The sequence below is a fragment of the Crocodylus siamensis genome, chromosome 2 (assembly GCF_052110815.1).
Source record: "Crocodylus siamensis isolate JL-2025a chromosome 2, ASM5211081v1, whole genome shotgun sequence".
NCBI lineage: Eukaryota > Metazoa > Chordata > Crocodylia > Crocodylidae > Crocodylus > Crocodylus siamensis.
The window spans coordinates 225,455,259-225,476,213 of NC_143396.1; the positions used below are offsets into that span (position 1 = coordinate 225,455,259).

Consider the following 20,955-nt stretch of genomic DNA (forward strand, 5'->3'; position numbering starts at 1 on the left):
CACTTGTGCCATAAGCAGAGCACCATGGAATTGGGAGTAAGATTGGGTGCTTTTCCATCTCAAATTTATGGAGGTAGTCTAATTAGATGCTTAGTATTCCTGCCACTTTAAGAGGAGAGGCAGCCAGAAAAACAGCTTGCAAATGGTGAGGGGGGCTAATAACAGCCCCATCTGACTAGGAAAGGGATTGGTTTAGACAGGATATAAGCCCAAGCCCTGAATTGAGCAGGCGGTAAAACACTGGCAGCTGCTGAGGGAGCATCTCTGAAGCAGGATGGCATTCCAGAGCTGCAGCCCATGTGGAGAGTACAGATGGCTAGGTCCAGACGGTGAAAAAGCCCGAGGCTTTTAATTCAGTCTTTGCAGGTTAGTCTCTGCTGCACAGGTTACACTGAAACAGAAGTGAACATTTACCTTTTATTCAGGAAATGCAACCATATGCCTGCAATGGCCAGAAGCTGAGGGGTGCTAAAGCATGGCTCTCTGGCTGTGTGTTCACTTCCTCTTCTTGCTGACCCTGAGGCCTCTGGGATTTGCAGTCCAGAATTGCAGCAGCAGGACTCTGCAGGGTTGAGAAAATTATCCAGAAGCATATCTGCAGGGGACCAGGAGCGGGGATTATGCTTAGGGGAAATCACCATGAGTTCATTGGAGGCAGGTCCTGTCAGACCAACCTGGTTGCCTTCTACAACCAGGTCACAAAAGCCTTGGATGCAGGTGTCGTGGTGGACATAGTCTTTCTGGACTTTAGGAAGGCCTTCGACACTGGCTCTCACCCCATCCTCATTAAAAAATTAGGCGACTGTGGTGTGGATGCCTACACAGTCAGATTGGTTGCAAATTGGCTGGAGGGCTGCACCCAGAGAGTGGTGATAGATGGGTCATTTTCAGCTTGGAGAGATTTGGGCAGTGGGGTTCCCCAGGACTTGGTCCTCGGGCCCGCAATGTTCAATATCTTCATCAACAACTTGAACGAGGGTGTGAAAAGCACCTTGTTCAAATTTGTGGATGACACTAAGATGTGGGGAGAAGTGGGGATGCTAGAAGAGAGGGATAGGCGACAACTAGATCTGAATAGGTTACAGAGGTGGGTGGAGGAGAATAGGATGGGTTTCGATAGTGACAAGTGCAAGGTGTTGCACCTGGGGAGGAAGAACCGGCAGCATACCTACAGGCTGGGGAACTCCCTTCTTGTCAGCACAGAGGCAGCACAGGATCTTGGAGTCACTATTGATTCCAAGATAAACATGGGCCGACAATGTGGGGATGCGGTCAGGAAGGCTAACCACAGCTTGTCGTGCATCCACAGATGCATCGTGAACAGGTCCAAGGAGGTGATCCTCCCCCTCTATTTGACATTGATCAGGCTGCAGCTGGAGTACTGCATCCAGTTCTGGGTGCTGCACTTCAGGAGGGATGTGGACAGCATGAAGAGGGTCCAGAGGAGGGCCATTCGCATGATCAGGAGGCAGCAGGGCAGGCCCTACAAGGAGAGGCTACAGGACCTGAACCTGTTCAGCCTCCACAAGAGAAGGATGAGAGGGGATCTTGTGGCCGCCTATAAACTTGCCAAGGGGGACCAGCAGGCAATGGGAGAGTCACTATTCCCCTGAGCACTTTTGGGAGTAACAAGGAATAACGGCCATAAGTTGACGGAGAGTAGGTTCAGGTTAGATATCAGGAGGCGCTACTTCACAGGGTGGCCAGGAGCTGGAACCAACTTCCAAGGGAAGTGGTGCTTGCTCCTACTCTGGGGGTCTTCAAAAGGAGGCTGGATAATCACCTCACTGGGGTTGTTTGACCCCAGCATCCTGTGCTGCCCATAGCAGGGGGTCGCACTCCATTATCTGCTCAGGTCCCTTCTGAACCTACCAACTATGAATTATTTTCCTGCTGCCACCCATGCGCTGTGCTTCAGAGACAGAGAAGGTTTCATTCTCTTGGGCTGTTGTTCTGATTCCATTCACCAGCTTTAAATTCATGCAGAGGGACAGAATGTTGTATGGTTACACCCATGAAATTGAGATGCATTTGGCTAAAACCTGGGTGGAGGGAAGATAAAATACTGTAAACATCATAAAGCATACAAAACAAACAAAATAACAGCCAAACAATATAGCATTAAAACAAGGAGCCCCAAGGAACTTGGAAAAACAATACTGCTTTCTAATGCTTGAGACATGGGAGTCAGTTCTGTTTCACATGAGCTTCCTGATTCTCTCTCCCTTTTGCTCTACATTCCTGGCTTTTTTTCCTTTCCCCTGTTAACAGGATTATTTTTGTTCTGTATTTTAAGCTATGTTTTAGACTTAAGAAGTAATTTTTCTGGGTCTTATATAGTCAACCCTACTATGGAGCAAGGTTGGATTTTTGGACTCCGGAGCAATCAGTGTAACATCTGGTACCTGGCTGTTTTGTAGCAGTCAAGGAAGAATTGATGTAGTAGAGTCAGCTTCTGAAGAATCTGTCTGTGTTCTTGGGGGTGGGGGGTGTGTATGTGTGTCTATAAAGGAATAATATATATCTTTTTATTATATAATTTAGATTTTTTTCTTTAAACTGTGCATCCTTATTTTAAGGTTAAGTTGTCAATATGTGTCAATATATTATATTCTTCCCACATTAAGGAGTTTAGGCTTATTAAAAATTCACCTCTCATGCAGGTTGGATGTTAAAAACTGATGTGAAATCATTGTTCTTCCAGTGTATGATTCAGCTGAGGACTTTGCTGCCACTTTCATGGAGGCCAAGAGCTGCTGCATATAAGCATGAATATCTAATTCCCTTCTTGGTAGTGCTGGAGTGAAGTTGTAGCCATGATCTCCTTCTTGAATTCTGCTAATAAAAACATCCAGTTACAATAACAAGGGTTTAAAAATGGGTCAAATTCTAAGATGATCTCACAGGACAGGAAGTGCCTCCATGCAAAAACTCCTTCAGCAAGTGCCCAGCCTCCCTAGAATCCAGCTCTGGATATTCTGTGGGATCCAGAGTACTGGATTGGATGGGCTAGTAGTCTAATTTGATACAGTGATCTGGTATTTCCTCCAAGTGGCAAGGCATTGCAGATTTTTAATTCTGTTAGTCTTTTAAGGCATTTAGTCTCCAGATAGAGATGTGGTATCAAAAAGAAAAATCTTTTCAACCTGCAAGACATAAATACACCTCTGCTGAAATGTGGCCAACACTGTAGCCACCGTGCAGCTTACAAAAAATCATTGGTCAAGGATACTGAGGAGGCAAACTTATGAAAGGTGGGATCTTTTTAGGTTAGGGACAAATATTCAAAAAGCCTAATCCTGATTTGATTCAATATTTGCAGATTAGTCTACCCTGGCTAGGCTAAATCATGTTGTAACTGTACAGACATCCTAGACATGCAGGGACATTCCTGCAGTGGCTCAGGCTAGAAGCTAGGGGGTACTACAGCAGCCCTCCCTTCACTTCCACAGTACTAAGCTGAGGTGGGTGTGGCCAGGCCCTGGCAGGACACTCTGATTAGCTCAGCAGGGAATTGATAACTATTTATCATGCCTAACTCCGTGTTTATCCCCTCTTATAAACAACAGAGGAACATTACCACCTACCTGTTGATTCTGCCTGTTGACTCAGCATGGGCCATAGCCAGCATGTGGTCTGCTAGCTAATTAACACAGGCAGAGGGGAGGGGGGGAATTCTGCTTAGCAGGGAGTGAGGAGGGGGAGGGGGGGAGCAGCCCTCAGTCTGTGCAAGAGCTGCAGCCAGGGAGATGAGGGGAGGGGCTAGCCCTACTGTGGAGCAGAGAGCACCACCCAGCCCAGAGAGCAGGCTGGGATGCTGGGGGAGTCTGATTTGCCTTAAACCTGCAAGGGGTCTGGGACAGATATTGTATAAACCAGTTTGACCCAAATCAGTTGTCTGATACTACATTCAACCAGGTTTATCTTAAACCAGTTTCAGTCATTTTCTAATCGGTTTATGTGCACTGAACATCTGTTTTGTTACGGGTTTAAACCAATTTCTGACCACTTAAACTGGTTTATGTGTAATGTCTGTCCCTAGCTTTATTAATTTTTACACAGAGCCTTGGTTTTCAGTGTCTTCTCTGAAAAGGAATCCTTGCACAATTTATTCTCAGTTTGTGCCTTGGAAGGCTGACAGACAGGCTCAACTCTGCTAGGTTTTCTACCACTGATCTCTGCTATTTCAGTCCTCTTGTAGTTAGTAATAACCATTATGCTGAAAGCTGCGTTCTAATTGGTTTGCCTTTTTGCTTCCATAATACCTGAACCTCATTGCATTTACAGACTATTCCCTTTGGTAGGTTTGAACCTGCAGGACTGTGGAGCATGAGGGCGTGCTATCTTATCATTTTAAAAGATCTGGAAAAAAAACCCAAACAAACCTTTCCGAGAGATGCAAAGGCATCCTGGCAGATAACTGTACCCACAACTTGTTCTACCTTGTTCCTTACACATAGCTCTTGCAGGAACAGTGGTACAAGTGCTCCCTGGATTCCCAGTGGTGCTATGCAGGTGCAGTTGCATAGAACTCCATTGTATGTAATTCTTTTTCAGTTGTCTCAGCTGTTGCTGTTGAGTTAATGCACATCATCAAGTATTTGTATGCCTGTTTAGTGGGTTTGCTCCTATTTTTGGCATTTCTAGTGGTGCTGTAATCAGTTATGCTGTTGACAGTAACTTGTGGGTATGAGTTTGAGTTCAACCCTGCTCCAGACTACAGTGTTTCCAAGATGATGTGCTTGGCCCTCCTGTGGGATACTTCAGATTTTATAGAGCATTTTTGGCAGAGAGGTTGAACTGTTTTGCTTGAACTTGTCAAAGAAAATCCAAGACACTTTAAGAGCTATCCCCTAATTCTACCAGGCAGAGCTGACCCGAACAAGGTGTGAGGCCCCACCCCTGGCCCGATCCTGCATGCCCTGGATGTGAAGAAGCTGCCATTGTCATCGGTGATGGGAAGGTAGCAAGCAGCTGGACATGAAGCCGGCGACAGCAGCACAGAGTTGCCACAGCCACTTTGCCTGGCTTTGTGGGGTCCCCAAAGTACTTTTGTGGGGATTAACCTGGAGTTTTCTGGCTAGAGGGGCTTGCCCTTCTGCTTAGGGTCAGACCTATCACCACGTTTGGGGTCAGGAAGGAATTTTATTCTATGATCAGATTAATATGGATAGCAGGATTTTTTTTGGTGTTGTTTTCCTCTGTAGTGGTGGGATCTCCCAACTGTATTTTAACAACCCTGGCAGCTGCAGGATATTGGCTGCCATTGCCCCCCTGCTTTACCTATGATAGATTAGGGTATAGTACCTTGTGGTTATTTACAGTCAAGCCTGTCTGTTTTGAGCCCCATCTTCTGTTTAGATGCAGAGCATGTTTGATTGCTCCCTTTATACATATCTAACAATCACGCTAAAGTCCCTGATTTAATCTAGATTAGGTAAGAGTTAATGCAGCTAACACATAGTTCCTGAAGTAGTGGTAATACTGTTACACAGTAGGGGTGTGTGAAGCAGGCAGTATTCTATTTGGATTCAGAATCGGCCCGATTCAGCGATTTGATTCACTGATTCAGATCACTGTCCCGATTCGATTAGGCCAAATCTGAAGATTCAGTTCTGACTTGGAGAATCAGCTTTATGTGATTTTGTTTTTTTGTTTCGTTTTTTTCCTACATACCTCGAGGTACCAGGCACAGTGAATGCTGAGATGGTGGGGCGGATGGAGTGTCCCATGGGAGCATGGGGGGGTCCCCCACATGCTCAGTGGTGGACCTGGAAGTGAACTGGAAGTACTTCTGGTCCACTTCTGGGTCCATTGTCATGGGTGTGGGGGGACCCCTCTGTGGGATGCTCCATCTGCCCCAACATCTCAGCATTCATGAGCTGCGCCTGGTACCTCGAGGTATGTAGAAAAACATAAAGCTGTGTCTATGGCTGAATTGTCGAATCTCTCTGAAATCGAATTGGATGCCTCCAATTCAATTTGGAGAGATTAATGGGTCACCTGGGTTCTGCTTTGGAGACCCTACAGTGGGAAGGCACAGAGTGTTTTTCCCTAGATGTACAGCTCTTCCACATCCATGATGGCGGTCTTAAGTGTTGTGGTGGTGATGGATAATGTCAGGCTGTGGAGTTGATTATTTGTGATTTCTTGTGTTTGATAGCAATCAGAAATTTCTTTTATAAATCAATAGAGCAGTGGTTCTCAAACTTTTTTTTTCACAGACCACTTGAAAATTGCTGAGGGTCTTGACGGACCACTTAAACTTTTTTTTGTTCTACAAATCAAAGCACTCAACTCATATTTTAAGATCAGTAGTCTTACATTACAAGTACAGATATTCTTGATTGTTCCACAAACTTTCTGTGGACCACCTGGATGGAGCTCATGGACCATGATTTGAGAACCTCTGCAATAAAGCATTTTTTAAAAATTGAACTTGAGAGTGTGCATCTTTTTGAGTGTGTTGTAAGTAAGCTCATAAGGGATGTCTTAAGTAAATTTCATTATGAATTCATAAGACTGTATATGTATGCGCAGCCTTGCACATGCTGTGTGAGAGAGTGTGTATTGATGTAATATTATGCTCCCACAGTTTCAGGTCTACAAGGACTAGTTAATAATTTTTATATGGAATTAAGTGATTCCTAGAAACATAAATCATTAATGGAAAGAAGCAAGAAATAGATCTTGCTGTTCAGAGCAGCCCAATTAAAAGCATTAGTAGAACACTAGCAAATGACATCAATATATTATGGAAAAAGTTGTGAGAATAAATGCTAGCAGGGTATTAATTGCTTTCCTCACTCCAGCAATGCCAATAATTCTTCTACAATTTTCATGGGACTTGGAGAGTAATTAAAAAAAAAATGCAGGGGTGGGAAGATGGGTGAAATAGATGGATTATACAACTGAAGTCAATTATGTTGACTTGTATCTTCTAACACTTCAGGAACTTAAAATGAAAAGCACTTCAGTATGTTCAACTAGTTCATTCTGTCAAAAATACTTAATCTTTATTTTACAAATGTGAAGAAACATTTATGTTTAACATGAACTTCCAACTTCAGTCTGACTCTAGAAAAATAGGTGAATAAAGCTATTTTGGGATGTTGTTGAGGGCTTACCTGTTTGCCATCTGTTCTCTATACTCGGTGTATATAGAATGTTGCAAAGTTGGAATATTGAGTTTATAGCAGAAGTCAGGAAAATATGTATCAATGCTAATGTGACTTCAAGATTGCTGGGGTGGGGGCGCTACGTGGAAAAGCCTACAGATCAAATGCTGTCATGAACCTGAGCACAAAGACTTGGGATGCTATTGTCCAAAATTCCTGTTTAGAGGTATCTTCTCCTGCTTAAAAAAGTTTGCTCTATTTCTTTTAATTTTCTGAAACTCTGCTTTGTTCTCATCAGCTCCACTTTAGGAAACACATCCCCTTTTAGTAAGACAGCTGACTTTTCACTTTCTAGTGACAACAAGAAGTGGGATTGCTTTACTTCTTGCTAAGGGAAATCAACAGCACAAAGTATTGTTACAGTTCAGTAAAACATGGAATACAGCTACAGTAGGGATGATATTTTACATGCATGGCTTTGTTCTTGAATTCTGTTGATCAAGCAGGTGACTTCCTAAACCAGTTTATTAAAAAGCAGCAAAAATTCTAGGGTGAATTTCTGGCTCTATTGTAGTAAATAAATCCTCTGCCTTGGCCTCTAGCAGGGCCAGGACTTTTCACCTTTACCTGTAGGTGAACATGGAGTTGCTATGTTGGTTCAGGTGTCTAACAAAGCTAGCAAGGGGAAAAAATTTGGGTTAAATGCTCTCTCACTAGTCTAAATTGATCCATTAATGAGTTAACTTTAGGTCTGTATTTCTTATTTCTACGTCTGGAGCAAGATTTTGGTTTGAACATTGTCACAGTTTCACTTTACAGTAAATTGCATTAAAGTTAAAATGCTTTGCTGGTGGGCTTTTTCCCACTCCCCAAACCAGTCTCAATCTTAACTACAGCATGTGCTGCCAAAATTTCCCTTTCAGGAGTGTGTCTTAGTTCAGGTTTTTCCCTTCTGCATGAGTGAGCATTCATTTACCCTTTCCCAGCCACACTAACTTTTTAATAACATCCCAACTGTATCTGGGAAGCCAATTTTTCCCTTAATGTTACAAATCCTCATGAGGAAAGCATGTGTTAGTACTCTGTTTAGTTTACTTCTCAGCAGATTCTTTTTGGTATTTTAAAGTTTACTTTCTACATTTCTTATTTCAGTTGAACAATGCAAGCCTTCTTTGACCTGATGATTAAGATGTCCTTAAAAAATTTAGTTCTACAAACCTGAAGTGATTTTGTAAAATGAAGCAAATTGCAATACCTGTGACCTGCCATATATTGAGGGATTTTAAAAACTGCCTATTAGTAAATTTTATAACTTCAGATTTTGATTAGAAGACTTCACTTCTTTGAACTTCTTCTCATATTGATTATGGAGCTGTCTATTTCTAGTAACTAGTGCTCAGTTTAGTTTTGGAATTTAGAAGCTAATTTTGTAAGCATTGACTTGGTACTTCCAGCTAGTTACAGGGCATACAATCAGGGTCTGAGAATTTCTTGTGATCCATTTGTTGCTGTTTGTGAAGAAAGCCTTGGAGATCACTCTTTTAAACAGACTAAGTGCCATATCTAGAGAGGTTATTCAGGGGACTGACATTGGTATGAAACCTCTTGCTTCTAGTTAACTAGTGTTAAACACTGCTCAAGTGAGTAGTGATTGAAAGTGGCTACCAACTGGACTTAGAAGGAAATATACATAGATTGTCTTTTATCACTGAAGTTTCACCATTGGTAGCAATTAGATGGGTAGCCAGCAAGCTGCAAGTATAGGGAAGGCATATTTCGATCAAAGGTGCAAAGGTAAAATTCTGTGAGTCTGTCTAGCATTTGCGGTTTGTGTGCATCTTTTCTTTTTCCTTTTTTCTTTTTTAAACAGATGGTATTTGAATGCTAAGGTTCAAATTAAGTCATGCTGCCCAATCCTGTACTTGAAGGATAGAGAGCTGATGTGAGTCTGTTTCTCAGAATATGATATTTTTGAATGTAAAGATCAAGATCTAGAGAAACTGGATTGGAGTCTATATCATCCATGTACAAGCCTCAAGCATGGTCTTAAATAGCACTGGTGTGGCAATGTTAGCAGATTGGCTTGAACTGAAGGAAGCTATGGGCTAGGTACAGATGGCCAAAAAGCCCGAGTCTGAATCAATTCAGTCTTTGCAGGTTAGTCTAAACTGCACAGATTAAATTGAAACAAAAGTGAAAAGTCATTTACCTCTGATTCAGGAAATGCAGCCACATGCCTGCAGTAGCTCAGGCCGAGGGGCAGTAGAGCACAGCTCTCTGGCTGTGCGTTCACTTTTTCTTCCTGCTGCCCCTGAGGTCTCTAGGATTTGCAGTCCAGAATTACAGCAGCAGGACTCTTCAGGGTTGTCCTCTTCCTGCTTCCAGATGCCTGTGGGATTTGTAGTCCACTGTTGCGGCCAACAATAAGTTTGAGTGGGGAAAGGGGTGTTTAACACCCCCCCCCCCCCCCCCGGCCCCAGACCACAGCCAGGGTTTGCCTGAGGGGGGACAGTTTCCCCCTCCCCCAAAGACTGGGCTGCATCCCCAGCTGGGCTTGCACCCTACACTTCTCTGCCAGCCAAACCTTACCACTCCATCTAGAGAAAAGAGGGGCGGGGCCAGCCCCTGTTCTCTGGAGCAGATATCCCAGTGCAGCTCAGGGCTGGAAAGCATGCTGGGATGCTGGGGGGGACTGTGAGTTAACTTGAACCAGGAAGGGGTCTGGGACAGAAGTTCCACAAACCAATTTGACCCACATCTGTTAAGTCGGATACTACATTTAACCAGGGTTATCTTCAACCAGTTTCAGCCATTTTGAAACTGGTTTATGTGCACTCACCTTCTGTTCTGTTACTGGTTTAAACCAGTTTCTGATCAATTAAACTGGTTTATGTTTAACTTCTGTCCCTAGCCATGGAGACTGGACCTACTTGCTTGCTATGACAGGTGGCTCCTTCTGGGAAGGGGCTGTATTACTGTAGTCAGTACTGTTGCAGTTTAGACCATGCCAGCTGTGGATAAAGAGACTTCATTTGTTTTCAGTGACAAAAGGTGCACCATTATTGTAAGTTTTCTAAGTTGATTTGTTATGTGAACAAAATTAACTGTCATGACATAGTTATTCAAACTCTTTGACTTGGAACTCAGATAACAGATACCCTTCTGCTCCACCCCCTGATCCCTATCTCCCCAGTACAGTGGTCTAATCCATCTGCCTGTCTTTAGCAGGGATCCTGGTTTTCCGGCTCCACTCAGCTGCCTCTTCCCACTGACTGAGGGGTTGACCCCCTCCCACCACAGGCCCCGCTTGCCTCCGGCTGTGTTGGGGGTCGGCAGGGGGCTCTGAGGCTGCTGGGAGGTCTCTGGGGGGCTTTGGGGGAGCAGGGGCACAGTGGACTTTCACCCACATGTCTCTCGCCGCTCCAGAGCCTAACTGCTAGGTTAGATCCTTGGTAGAATTTTGCTAGATTGATCCTTGGTAATTGGCGCCTTGCTTTGATTGCATAGTGAAGACCTACCCACAGTGACTATAGCTCAATAAAGCTTACATTTGTACTTCCTTGCAGCTCTAAACCTCATAAAAGTTTGGACATGTAGCATTGGCACGGTCCACACATTGCAGAAACCTTTCCCTAGGCTCTCTACTCTTTTTAAATAAAGCAGCCCCTGTTGCTCTGCCCCACAAACACAGTATTCTAACTTGTCTGTCTCCCCCCACCCATTTTTTTTGGCTTCCCATATTCTTGATCTGCTGCACCCATTCCTAAATATGCCATTCTGTCAGTGCACCTTAATCCAGAACTGCTCAGCAGTGTCCACTTCCTTTCTTGTTCCTCCTTCCCCCCACTTGGCCAGTCATCCTTGATCAAGATAAACACAAATAATTTAGCACAGATTATGATGTGCCCCAAAGGGGGCTCGAATTGACCACCAAACTCTTTCACTTGTGGGGTCAGACCTTTCTCTGTTAAATAACACAAGTGGTTCCAGCTGCCATACAGCTGCAGGGAGTCTGCTTTCCCTCACAGGCATTAAAAACCCTTTAATCAGTGTTTTGTTGTTTGTCAGCAGTGGTGTTGAGGTGTGGAGAGAAAGAACAGATACTCCTTTGCTGGCAAACTTAGCTTTATTCTTTGTCTCTCCTCTTTTTGTCTTCCTTTTTAAGTCCAAAGAACCAGAAACCAATGGATTCAGTGTGCACCTGTGCAAATGTATTTGTAGAAGGCATTCAAATTCTGACAGATATTTCTGCAAGATTCTTCTCCTCAAAGAATGTTATAAGGAGATGTTGCATAGGGTCATAAGCTATTTATGCTTGCTTGCTTATTTAGTACAGTGCCCCACACACCTGATTTTTGGTGTGACCTCTACAAGTTACCAGAATATAAACTAATAACGTAGCTTTCTTGCTGTTGATTTTTGCCCTTTCCTTGCTGAGTGATATTTTTTGAAAGGACACAGGCATGCAGTCTGAACTGTTCTTAAAGTGGAGTTAAAAGTTATTTCTGGGTACTGTTTCTGGCCCTGTAGTATCTTGCCATTCTGGAGGTTGGGGAGTGGGGGGTGCATAACAGTCAAGTTTTCCTTTCTGATGTCCCTGCTCTGTGGAGAAAAAATAACAATCAGGACACTAACTGTTTATGGTGGTAGGGAAAGTTTTGGGGGTGCGGGAGCGGGGAATCATCAAGAGGCAGCACTTTGGGTGCCCTCTGGTTTTCAGAATAAACAAAACAGGAGGTCAGAAGAGTGAATTTCTTTTTAAATCCATTAATGTATAGTTGGGTTGATCTTGTTATAAAAGTAGGGAGAGAATTTCAAATGAAAACATGATTTAACAACATATATACCCTCTGCTTCCTGGATTACGACTTGGAAAGTGCTACCCTTCTATCAACCTACAAACATACAGGTTTGCAAGCCCTCATGTACAGTCAATACCTAGCACAGTCCTTATTTGGAGCCTCTTTGGTATTCTTTCCCAATAAAAGTCACAAAGTTTGTCTTCTGTTAGATTTATGATCCTCAAAGTTCACAGAAATATGAAGATCACAAGCTTTGATTATGGTATTAAGCTTCACAGTACCAACTGTTAAGGTAGCAGATGCGTATTACCATTGTACCTGTGTTTCTGGACACAAGGATCTAGTTGTGGTTACTCCAGAACCAAACACTAGGGCTGTGCAAAATTTGGCACAGCATTTCATTTTGAAGCTGTTTCGAGCTTGAAACAAAAGCCTTTGAAATGGCTTTGAAATGAAACAAAGGAACTCAAAACCTTTTTGAAGCCAGGCTTACTGGCTTCAGTGCTTATCCCAGCTGGCAGCACCCACCTCCTCTCATCCGGCAGGCAGATTGGGGGCCCACATCTCAGGGAGGACACTGGCACAGCCCCCACAGCCCTCCAGGGGGTGCTGACAGGCCCCCAATCTGCCTGCTACATGACAGGAGGCTGGGTCTGCTACCTGGGGCCAGCAGCAGCCAAGGCCATCCCTAGGGGGTGGCGAATTGGGCTAACCACCTGTAACAGGTTGCCCTCCCCAGCGTCACCTTCCCTGTTAATCCGTGCCTTATGTGGGGCGCCCTTGGAGTCCTATATAAGGTTCTTATGTTCCGCTCTCTACTCATCTGCCATGTCTTGATGGAAATTATTATGCTGATGTTCTTGTAAGTGGGAGACTGCCTGTTGTATTTCATATGTTGGGGCCTTTCGCCTCTATGGGCCTTGACCCCGGTCTTTCTCTAGCTAGGCCTCCCTGTCTAAACCCACCAAACAGGGTTCAACTTCAAAGCTCTGGCCTTTTTCGGTGTCTTGAGGCTCATGGCCCCCTTTTCTGCTCTAATCTGGAATCCGGCCTCCCTGGCCTAGAGGCCTGGCCACTGGCCCCACAGCCAAGTTCAAAGCTGGGGAACGACTTTGAACTCATCATCTCAGTGCAAAAAAATAACAATAAATAATTAAAATTGCACCTCCCGTGCACTAGACCACCCCAGACTTTTAAGTCTGCACCTTCTTGCGTTGGGGTTTATGACCCTCCCCCCCCCCAAAGCCATGCCCTTGCTGGTGCCAGGGTCCCCACTCTGCCCAAAGATTTTATAGTTCTGGCCTGCCCCTTTCAGTCAGCTCACTAGCTGGCCAGGCTCAGCATTCAACCCCCTCCTTACCAGCACTCTGTGCCCAGAAAGTTCTGGCCTTTGAAGGGGCTAGGGTTCCCTGTTACAGCACCCCAGGTCCCGTGCTTTGAGGGGGTCCACAGAGCAAGGCAGAGTGGCCATGGGGACTCTATCTGGCCGCTCGCTACCCCCTGCCCCCCGCAACTGCTGCCACTGTCAGTGGTGGCCGTGGCTTGGTGATGCGGCTTCTTTGCATTCCGGGCACGTGGGATGGGGGGGGGGGGCAGTCCCTGCATGAACTGATTTGCCCCTGGCCCCACACCTTCCTCGGGTCAGCTCTGACAGGGTGTGGGGCCTGGGGCAAATCAGTTCATGTAGGGATCTGCCTGCACTCTGGATATGACAAAGCCACTGCCAGCGGTGGCAGCGGCAGGCGGGGTAGTGAGCAGCCAGACGCGAAGCCAGCAGCAGTACCAGTGGTGCAGAGTTACCACAGGCACTCTGCCTGGCTCTGGGCCCCCCAAAGCACGGGGCCTGGTGCGGTCGCCCCGATTCATGCCCTCCCATTCCCCAGGGATGGCCCTGGCTGCTGCTGGCCCCAGGTGGCAGAACCAGCCTCTAGTCATCCGGCAGTCAGGTATGGGGCCCGTCCACACCCCTGGGAGGGCTGCAGAGGCTGTGCCGGAGTCCTCCCAGGGGTGCGGCCCCCAATCTGCCAGCGGATGACAGGAGGCCAGCAGCAGCAGTGATCTTTCCAGCCCTGGGCTGTGCCTAGCATGGTTTTGTCATCTGGCAGGCAGATCAGGGGCCCACAGCCCCAGGAGGACTCTGGCACAGCCCCTGCAGCCCTCCCCAGGGGTGCAGTGAGCTCCTGATCTGCCCGCCTGCTGCATTTTATAATTCCCCATTGTAACGACAAAACAGCATCGTAACAGCCAAAGAGTTTCGACGAAACAAAGTGGAACAGTGCTTTCGAAACTAAACGTAACACTGTTCCATCGAAACAGAAGTTGAAGCAGAACGGTGGTTTCGCACAGCCACACCAGACGCATTCAGCGGCCTTCCCAGATTCAGAGCAAGCCAAGTACTCTGCTCTGTCAGTTAAACCAATAATGGCCAGTGATCTTCAGGAATCCTACAACAGCTGTGTATCTCGTTCCATATATTCTGGGATGGGGATAACTTAAAACCAGTAATGTTAAGCTTCATGAAGTGTTCTCTTGGGACAAGTGATATATTTCCATCATTTGGAGAAGAAATGGCTGAAAAATTTTCAAAAGTTTGCCCCAAACCTACCATTGACTGTTGTTAAGCAATACGCTCAATATATCTGCTACATCCCATGTGGCCAGAAGCCTACTTCAGCATTGATGGCTCATTCCCTTCTTAGTTTTTTTTTGTAGAGACTGCTGAGAAAGGGAATAGCAGCTTAATGACAATGTAGAAATTTAAAATGCAAAGTGATAGCAAATATACCATGAGCTATACCTCCACTATAGGATTGTGTATAAAGGATACTAGACCTATTGAGTCTGGCTAAGATGATAAGGCACCTTGATAAATATCCAGGCATGATCTCTTCCATTATTGGCTGTGGTAATGACTTTCATAATGTGAAGAGTTAGCAATGCTAAAGATGCATCTGCAAGCATCCACTTCCAGGACTCTGTTGATCATTTGGACAGAATTAGAGGTGGCATGTGATAGGTGAAAGAATCCACAGCTCTTTAGTAGATCCAATCCTTCTGGTTATGCTGTTTGATCAAATTGAAAATCCTTTCAACACAGATCAGACAGGCTTTATGTGTGAATGTGATTATAGGTTCTTGGTTAATTAATGCAGACTTTTCAATGTAATCTACTTTTTGAGCAAAACAAGTACCATCTTGTATAATTACTTAAACTCCTTGGCAAGGTAGGATTGGTATCTTGGATGCCTGGAAAGTACCTAGCATGCTGTGTGGGTGCTACTCTAATTTAAAAAATGTTGAAAAGATTTCATTTTGTAAAGTGATGGTTGGCTGAATTCTGGTAGGTGAGAATTTCATAGACTGCATTGGGACAGTTGGTGTGTTGTCTCGAGTCTCACTATTAATCATTGTCAAACTGTTCTTCCCTTTTGCTTTATAGGAGGCACCCAACTGGGCTGTTTCCTATTCCTCAAGCTCTTCATTTTTAGCTCTGAGTTAAACCATCCAACACTAAACCCAGCTCTGTGGAGATAGGTTTTGTAGTGGGCAGAAACCTACGTGTTTAGCACTGTCTTCAGTAAGAGCTGCTGTAAGTGTCAGCAAGTTCTCATGACAGAAGTCAACAGCAATATCCTCTGGTGATAGACACTAACACCATCATTTTTAGTTTGTGTTCTGGAGGTATTCAGTATCTACAGCTCAGTTTCTAACATGCAGGGTCTGCAAACTTACAGAATCTCATGCCTCAAAATGAGTTGTGACGATGGTTCCTTTTTTGAAATTTAGTGCTTTTTCACACTAAAGTCCTGAAACTCCTTTTAAAAACATTTTTATATAAAAGATTAAAAGTTCCCCATTCAGGGCCTCTGACATCACAATTAATAGGTGTGTCCTCCAGTCCTATATAGCTTTTATTTCTGGACCTATTTAGCATATCAGACTGTTTTGGCTTTGGAAAATTTAGCGACCTAGTGAGTAGAGATAAAACAATACCAATCAAGAGAAACACAAACTTATCTATTGCACTCGGGTCTCCGACATGCAGATAAATCTGGTCTTACATTACATTGTAAAAAGGTTTGGGCCATATATAAACACAGTCAAAACTACCTTTAAGATCAAAACTTCTCGATTTCCGCAGGTGGGATGGGCATTCTAGGTTATAGGATTATTTAAAAAAATGAAAACAAACCCAAACAAACCCCAAAACATTTTAATAATAACTTTTTATTGTGTTGCCACCAGGCACTTTGGCAAATCTCTGGATAAACTCTTCAAAACTTGCCTCAGTCAGACTGAAGTAAGTGTAGATTTTGCTTGCCTTTGCCAACTGTTGTGTTTTCAAGGTTTCCAGAAATGTCTAAAAATGGCTTAACAGTAGACAGAAAAATTTGATAAGGTTATATGAATATTACTTTGTGGTTGTTTCAAAATGGCAAGATATATTTCAGAGGTGAACTTTTTTGGAGTGGTAAAAACCAATGCAAAGTAACTCCAGGCAGTGCTTTTTTTAAATAGCTTTTCTTCCCCTCCAAGCATAAAACGGGCAGCTTTGCAGACAGCTGTAACACCAAGGTGATTATGGTGATGACTCACACTTCCCTGTAAGGCATCCAGCTATCAACACATTTGGAGAGCTGTACCTTTGTATATGCAAGAAGAGTGTCAGTCAGTGCCCAGTTGCCAGCTCTGAACTGCTGAGCTCACAAGTGCTTTGGCAGGAAGCTGGGATGCTGTTGCTAAGAAAGGAACTTTGATTCCCAGGCTTGAGTGGTTTAGCAGGTGAGTGGTTAGCAGTAGAGGTAAGGGGTCTTGAAGGGAAGAGGCAGTTTAAATTGAAGATGGGGAAAGGAAGAAAGCTCAACCTGGTCCCACAAGAAGTTTGCTTTTCAGGAGCCCCAAGTGAAATTTAGCTGCAAGATGATGTTCAGATTTTGTGTTGTAATAAAGGCCTCACTATCTACAACTCTGCAATGTGGAACGGGAGCTGGGAGAAAGTCGCTGAAAAAGCAAAAAGAGACCATAAATGCTTGGCCGTAACTACCTAGTGTACATCTAAGTTAGTGGTTATGACAGGGGACTGGCAGTTGAGGTTGCATTAATATGATCAGCTTGGAGGAAAGAGCCCGGGATAGCTGTAAGCAGTTAAGTGAAGACCTCTGCTGAATAGGCAGCTACAGTTTTTAAAAAGGGGACCAAATGTTAAGGTTCACAAGGAATAGGATGGCCATAATGTGGGAAATATCACATGGTTGTATAAGCCATTGTTTTAGCCTCTTCTGGAATGCTGTACATACTGTGGGACACCGCATATCTAAAAGGGATTTAGCAGGACCAGAAGAAAAAGGAGAATAATTAGGGGCATGACAAATCTTGGGGAGGCAAGTAGGGAAAAAATTGGGGTGGTTACCTTAGAACAGGGATATCAAGCATGTGGCCCACAGGCTGGATTTGTAGAGCCATTTCACCCAGATTGGGCTTTTGGATGGTCTGGAAATTTTTGCAAGGGAGCATTAGAAGTATGTAAGGTAACAAACATAGGTGTGTGGGGGACAGGTGGGGGCTGTCTCAAATGTCAAGAATATGGGGCTATTCAAGGAAACTAAAACTGACCAGGGGAAGTACTCTTTCACACACCATGTAACTGAACTACGTAAATAACGAGGTGTAATTGTCAGCTTCGTGGATTGTTATTGAAATAGAGAACTTAACAAAATCCCCAGAGCAGACTACCTATAAAGACTGTGAGAGCATCCAGAGAAGTTATAGCTAATTTTATTTTATAATAAAATAATAAACTTCCTTTTGGAAAGTAGATAGACATCCATGTGATTCACAGAAAGCAAACTACTGGAAGAAGAGATTTTTGACAACAGATCAGTTAACTTACTGCAGGATTCTTTGCACCAGTTTGTCGGACACATCTGGAGCAGGATACTCCTGCAGTCAGAGCTGTAGTTGTTCTAGCCCAGAGTTCTGCTTCAGTAGAGCAAGTACTGTGTTGGTTTCATGGTTTGCTTTATACCTCTTTGTGCACACTGTGGTGACTGAGTAGTGCCATTCAGTTCAAGAGAACTGAATGATGGGACCTTTAATTGATTTGACTTTAAAATGAAGTGTATTAAGTCAAATCCCCCATTGGTCAATGTTGACACGGTAGTCAGTAAATTAAAAAAACCAAAAAACTGTTGTATATCACTGTTGTCTTCAAAATATTCCTGGGTTAACTTAAGAAACAAAACCAAACCAAGTATTTTTGTCTTCCTCCCCTTCTTCCTCCCCCTCTTACCTCCTTCAGTTTTTAATAAGCGACCGTGACAGAGATCCTCAATGTAACCTCCACTGCTCCAGGTCCCAGGCTAAACCCCTCTGTGCCTCGGATGGCAGAACTTACGAGTCAATGTGTGACTACCAACGAGCCAAATGCAGGGAATCGAGCCTGAGTGTAGCACATCGAGGCAGATGCAAAGGTAAGTGAATGTCAAAATAATTATACTTTGAGGTGGGGGGAGAGAGGAGGTCCGCTATCTTGTTCTAATGCTGGATTAATGCTGGAATTTGGTTTTCAAAGGAAGTGTACCACTAGAAAACTTTGACCAGGTCCTGGTTCATAAGCATCTTAAAATAGTCTCCTAATAGAAGATATCAGGCCAACTTCATTATAGTTGTGCTTTGCACACCTATGATAGCATGCTGACCCACATGAAATTTGTCCTGTGTTCTTTTTATAGAGACCATACAGGAGTCTTGAATTTTACAGGCACTACCTTAAACTCTTAATGTCACCATCCTTCCTAAAATCTTTTTCACTATAGACAGGTGAACTCCTGCCTCCATTCCATCCTCGATGCTATCTTCTGTTGCTTTTTGGTTTGAAAAACCTAAACGGATGCCTTTGTCTTCTCTCCCCCTTAGCTATCTTTCATCTTTGATATAACGTACCAAGAAACGAAGAAACGTTATTATTCATCATCACCTAGTTGTCTGAGATCTAGGTTCATGGTTGGGATTTCGGGATGCTATGCTAATACTAACACTACTAGTGATTTGAATGAAGCAATGTAGAAATGTCCTTGCAATTCCTCCTCCCATAACGATTTGAATGTAGCTTTGATAAAGCCACAAAACATATCATGTGCTGTTTTGAGAGAGGATGTTTGTGAGAGGATGTTTGTCCAAATAGACTGTGTGCTGCTATTTAAAATGGAGTAGTTGGTTCTGAGACTATCCTTCTGTTAGTTGGTACAAATCTTAGATTACAGATCAGGTAGGTCTTTATGGGGTAAGGTGTCAGGGGCAGCTGGAGAATCATTGGAATTGTAATAGCTCCATTGGAGCATGGGTTCTGGGAGACATAAATGTGCTGTTATGAAGAGTCCTGCCCTCATTCTCATTAGTGATTGTGTATCCCTTCTCTGCCCTCTTCACCATTCCCTGCCATACCATCAGCATGCCTGAGAGGCAGAGATCTCCATTTTAGGCCCATTCTTCAAAGTCACAAGTGCCCTTTGCTCTAAACCTGCATATTTATATTCAAGGGAGAGGAAGATGGAATCTCACGTTTGTTACTACAAGCTTTTAGAACACAAATGGCATTTTTATTTTAGTTCTGTATGCCATCAGCTGTAGCAAGACGTTGCAGCTGAAGGTAAAATAGCAGCAGTCAAAGTGCCTCTCAATAAAGTGTGTGCACTGTCGTTAATGCTACAAAGGTCAGAGTTGTCTAGTTTTACATGCAAATTGGATAACTGGAAATGATCAGCTGGGTTAACTGAACAACTGATTTATGATATGACAATTGGCATGTCTATCTGAATTCCGAAACTGCCACCTAGCATGCTGCCTAGTCTTTTAGTTGTATACTTCTTTACAATCAGAACAGCAATTTTTTTAAAGCAGTTTTCTAAATTGCAGTAATTCTTGCTGTATACAGTAAAATGACTTGATTTTAAGTCTCTACCTTATTTTTTGGGGACTTTTTGACAGTTTTGACAGTGAAACCGACTGTCCAGTTTCACTTTCTAGTTCTTCTGTGCTTGTGCCACTTCTGTTTTATATTTTTTGGCTACTGATACTGCAGGGATATATTTCAACAAAAAGGAACACTTTTTCAAGGGGGCTAACAAGGCAAATGCAAGATAAACTGTATGAACCTGCCTAGAATAGAGGGCTTTTGTAAAATTTCTACCACATCTTAACTTTGGGAGTTACCCTGTAATTCTTGGCACTTAGGTGACACTAAGTTGTCTAATTAACAAAACAAAAATAGCTAAGCGAAGTCATCTTACTAAACTGGCTGTTGAGGCAAACATTATAAAAATACCAGTCTTTGGAGGGGAAGGGGGGAAGGTAGGAGAAGGGGTGTGAACTGGACAGCCCTATTTAAAATTAAGTGTAAGTGTTGATATTTCAGGCACCGGTTTAACTGGAACTGTATTGTGCAACTAAATGTTAAAAAATAGCTTAATGTGGACACTTCCTAATCAGTACATTATAGCTGGTTATTCAATGCCAAGACAGCATAATTCTGGTGTGATCTGGTTTGGGAAGGTGGGTAGGAAGGAGGAGTCATGGAGGAGTCATAGATTCATAGATGTAGGGTTGGAAGGGACCTAAGTAGGTCAACAAGTCCGACCCTCTGCCCTGGGTAGGAGAGAATACTGGGCTCATGTGACCCCAGCTAGGTAATTGTCAAGCCTCCTCTTAAAGACCCCCAAGGTAGGAGCCAGCACCACTTCCCTTGGAAGCTGGTTCCAGATCCTAGCCGCCCTAATTGTGAAGTCATGTCTTCTAATGTCCAGCCTGAACCTACTCTCAAATAGCTTATGGCTGTTGATCCTTGTTACTCCAGGAGTGGGTGAACAGGGTCTCTCCCATTCCTCGCTGGTCCCCCTGGTAAGTTTGTAGACAGCCACCAGGTCCCTCTCAGCCTTCTCTTATGAAGGCTGAACAGGTTCAGGTCCCATAGCCTCTCCTCATAGGGTCTGCCCTGCTCTCCCCAGATCATGTGGGTGGCCCTTCTCTGAACCTTCTCG

At 43.9% G+C, this 20,955-nt stretch overlaps 1 protein-coding gene across 4 annotated transcripts in view; it reads left to right on the top strand.

Annotated features, from left to right (window-relative positions):
• The window catches only part of SMOC1 (SPARC related modular calcium binding 1), a 206,513-nt gene that overhangs the window by 67,056 nt on the left and 118,502 nt on the right, over positions 1-20,955 (top strand). For all 4 annotated transcript variants that reach the window (XM_090033239.1, XM_090033241.1, XM_090033243.1 and 1 more), the window contains exon 2: positions 18,219-18,390. In XM_090033239.1, coding sequence (XP_089889365.1) covers positions 18,219-18,390 — 172 coding nt within the window. The remainder of the gene's footprint in view (positions 1-18,218; positions 18,391-20,955) is intronic.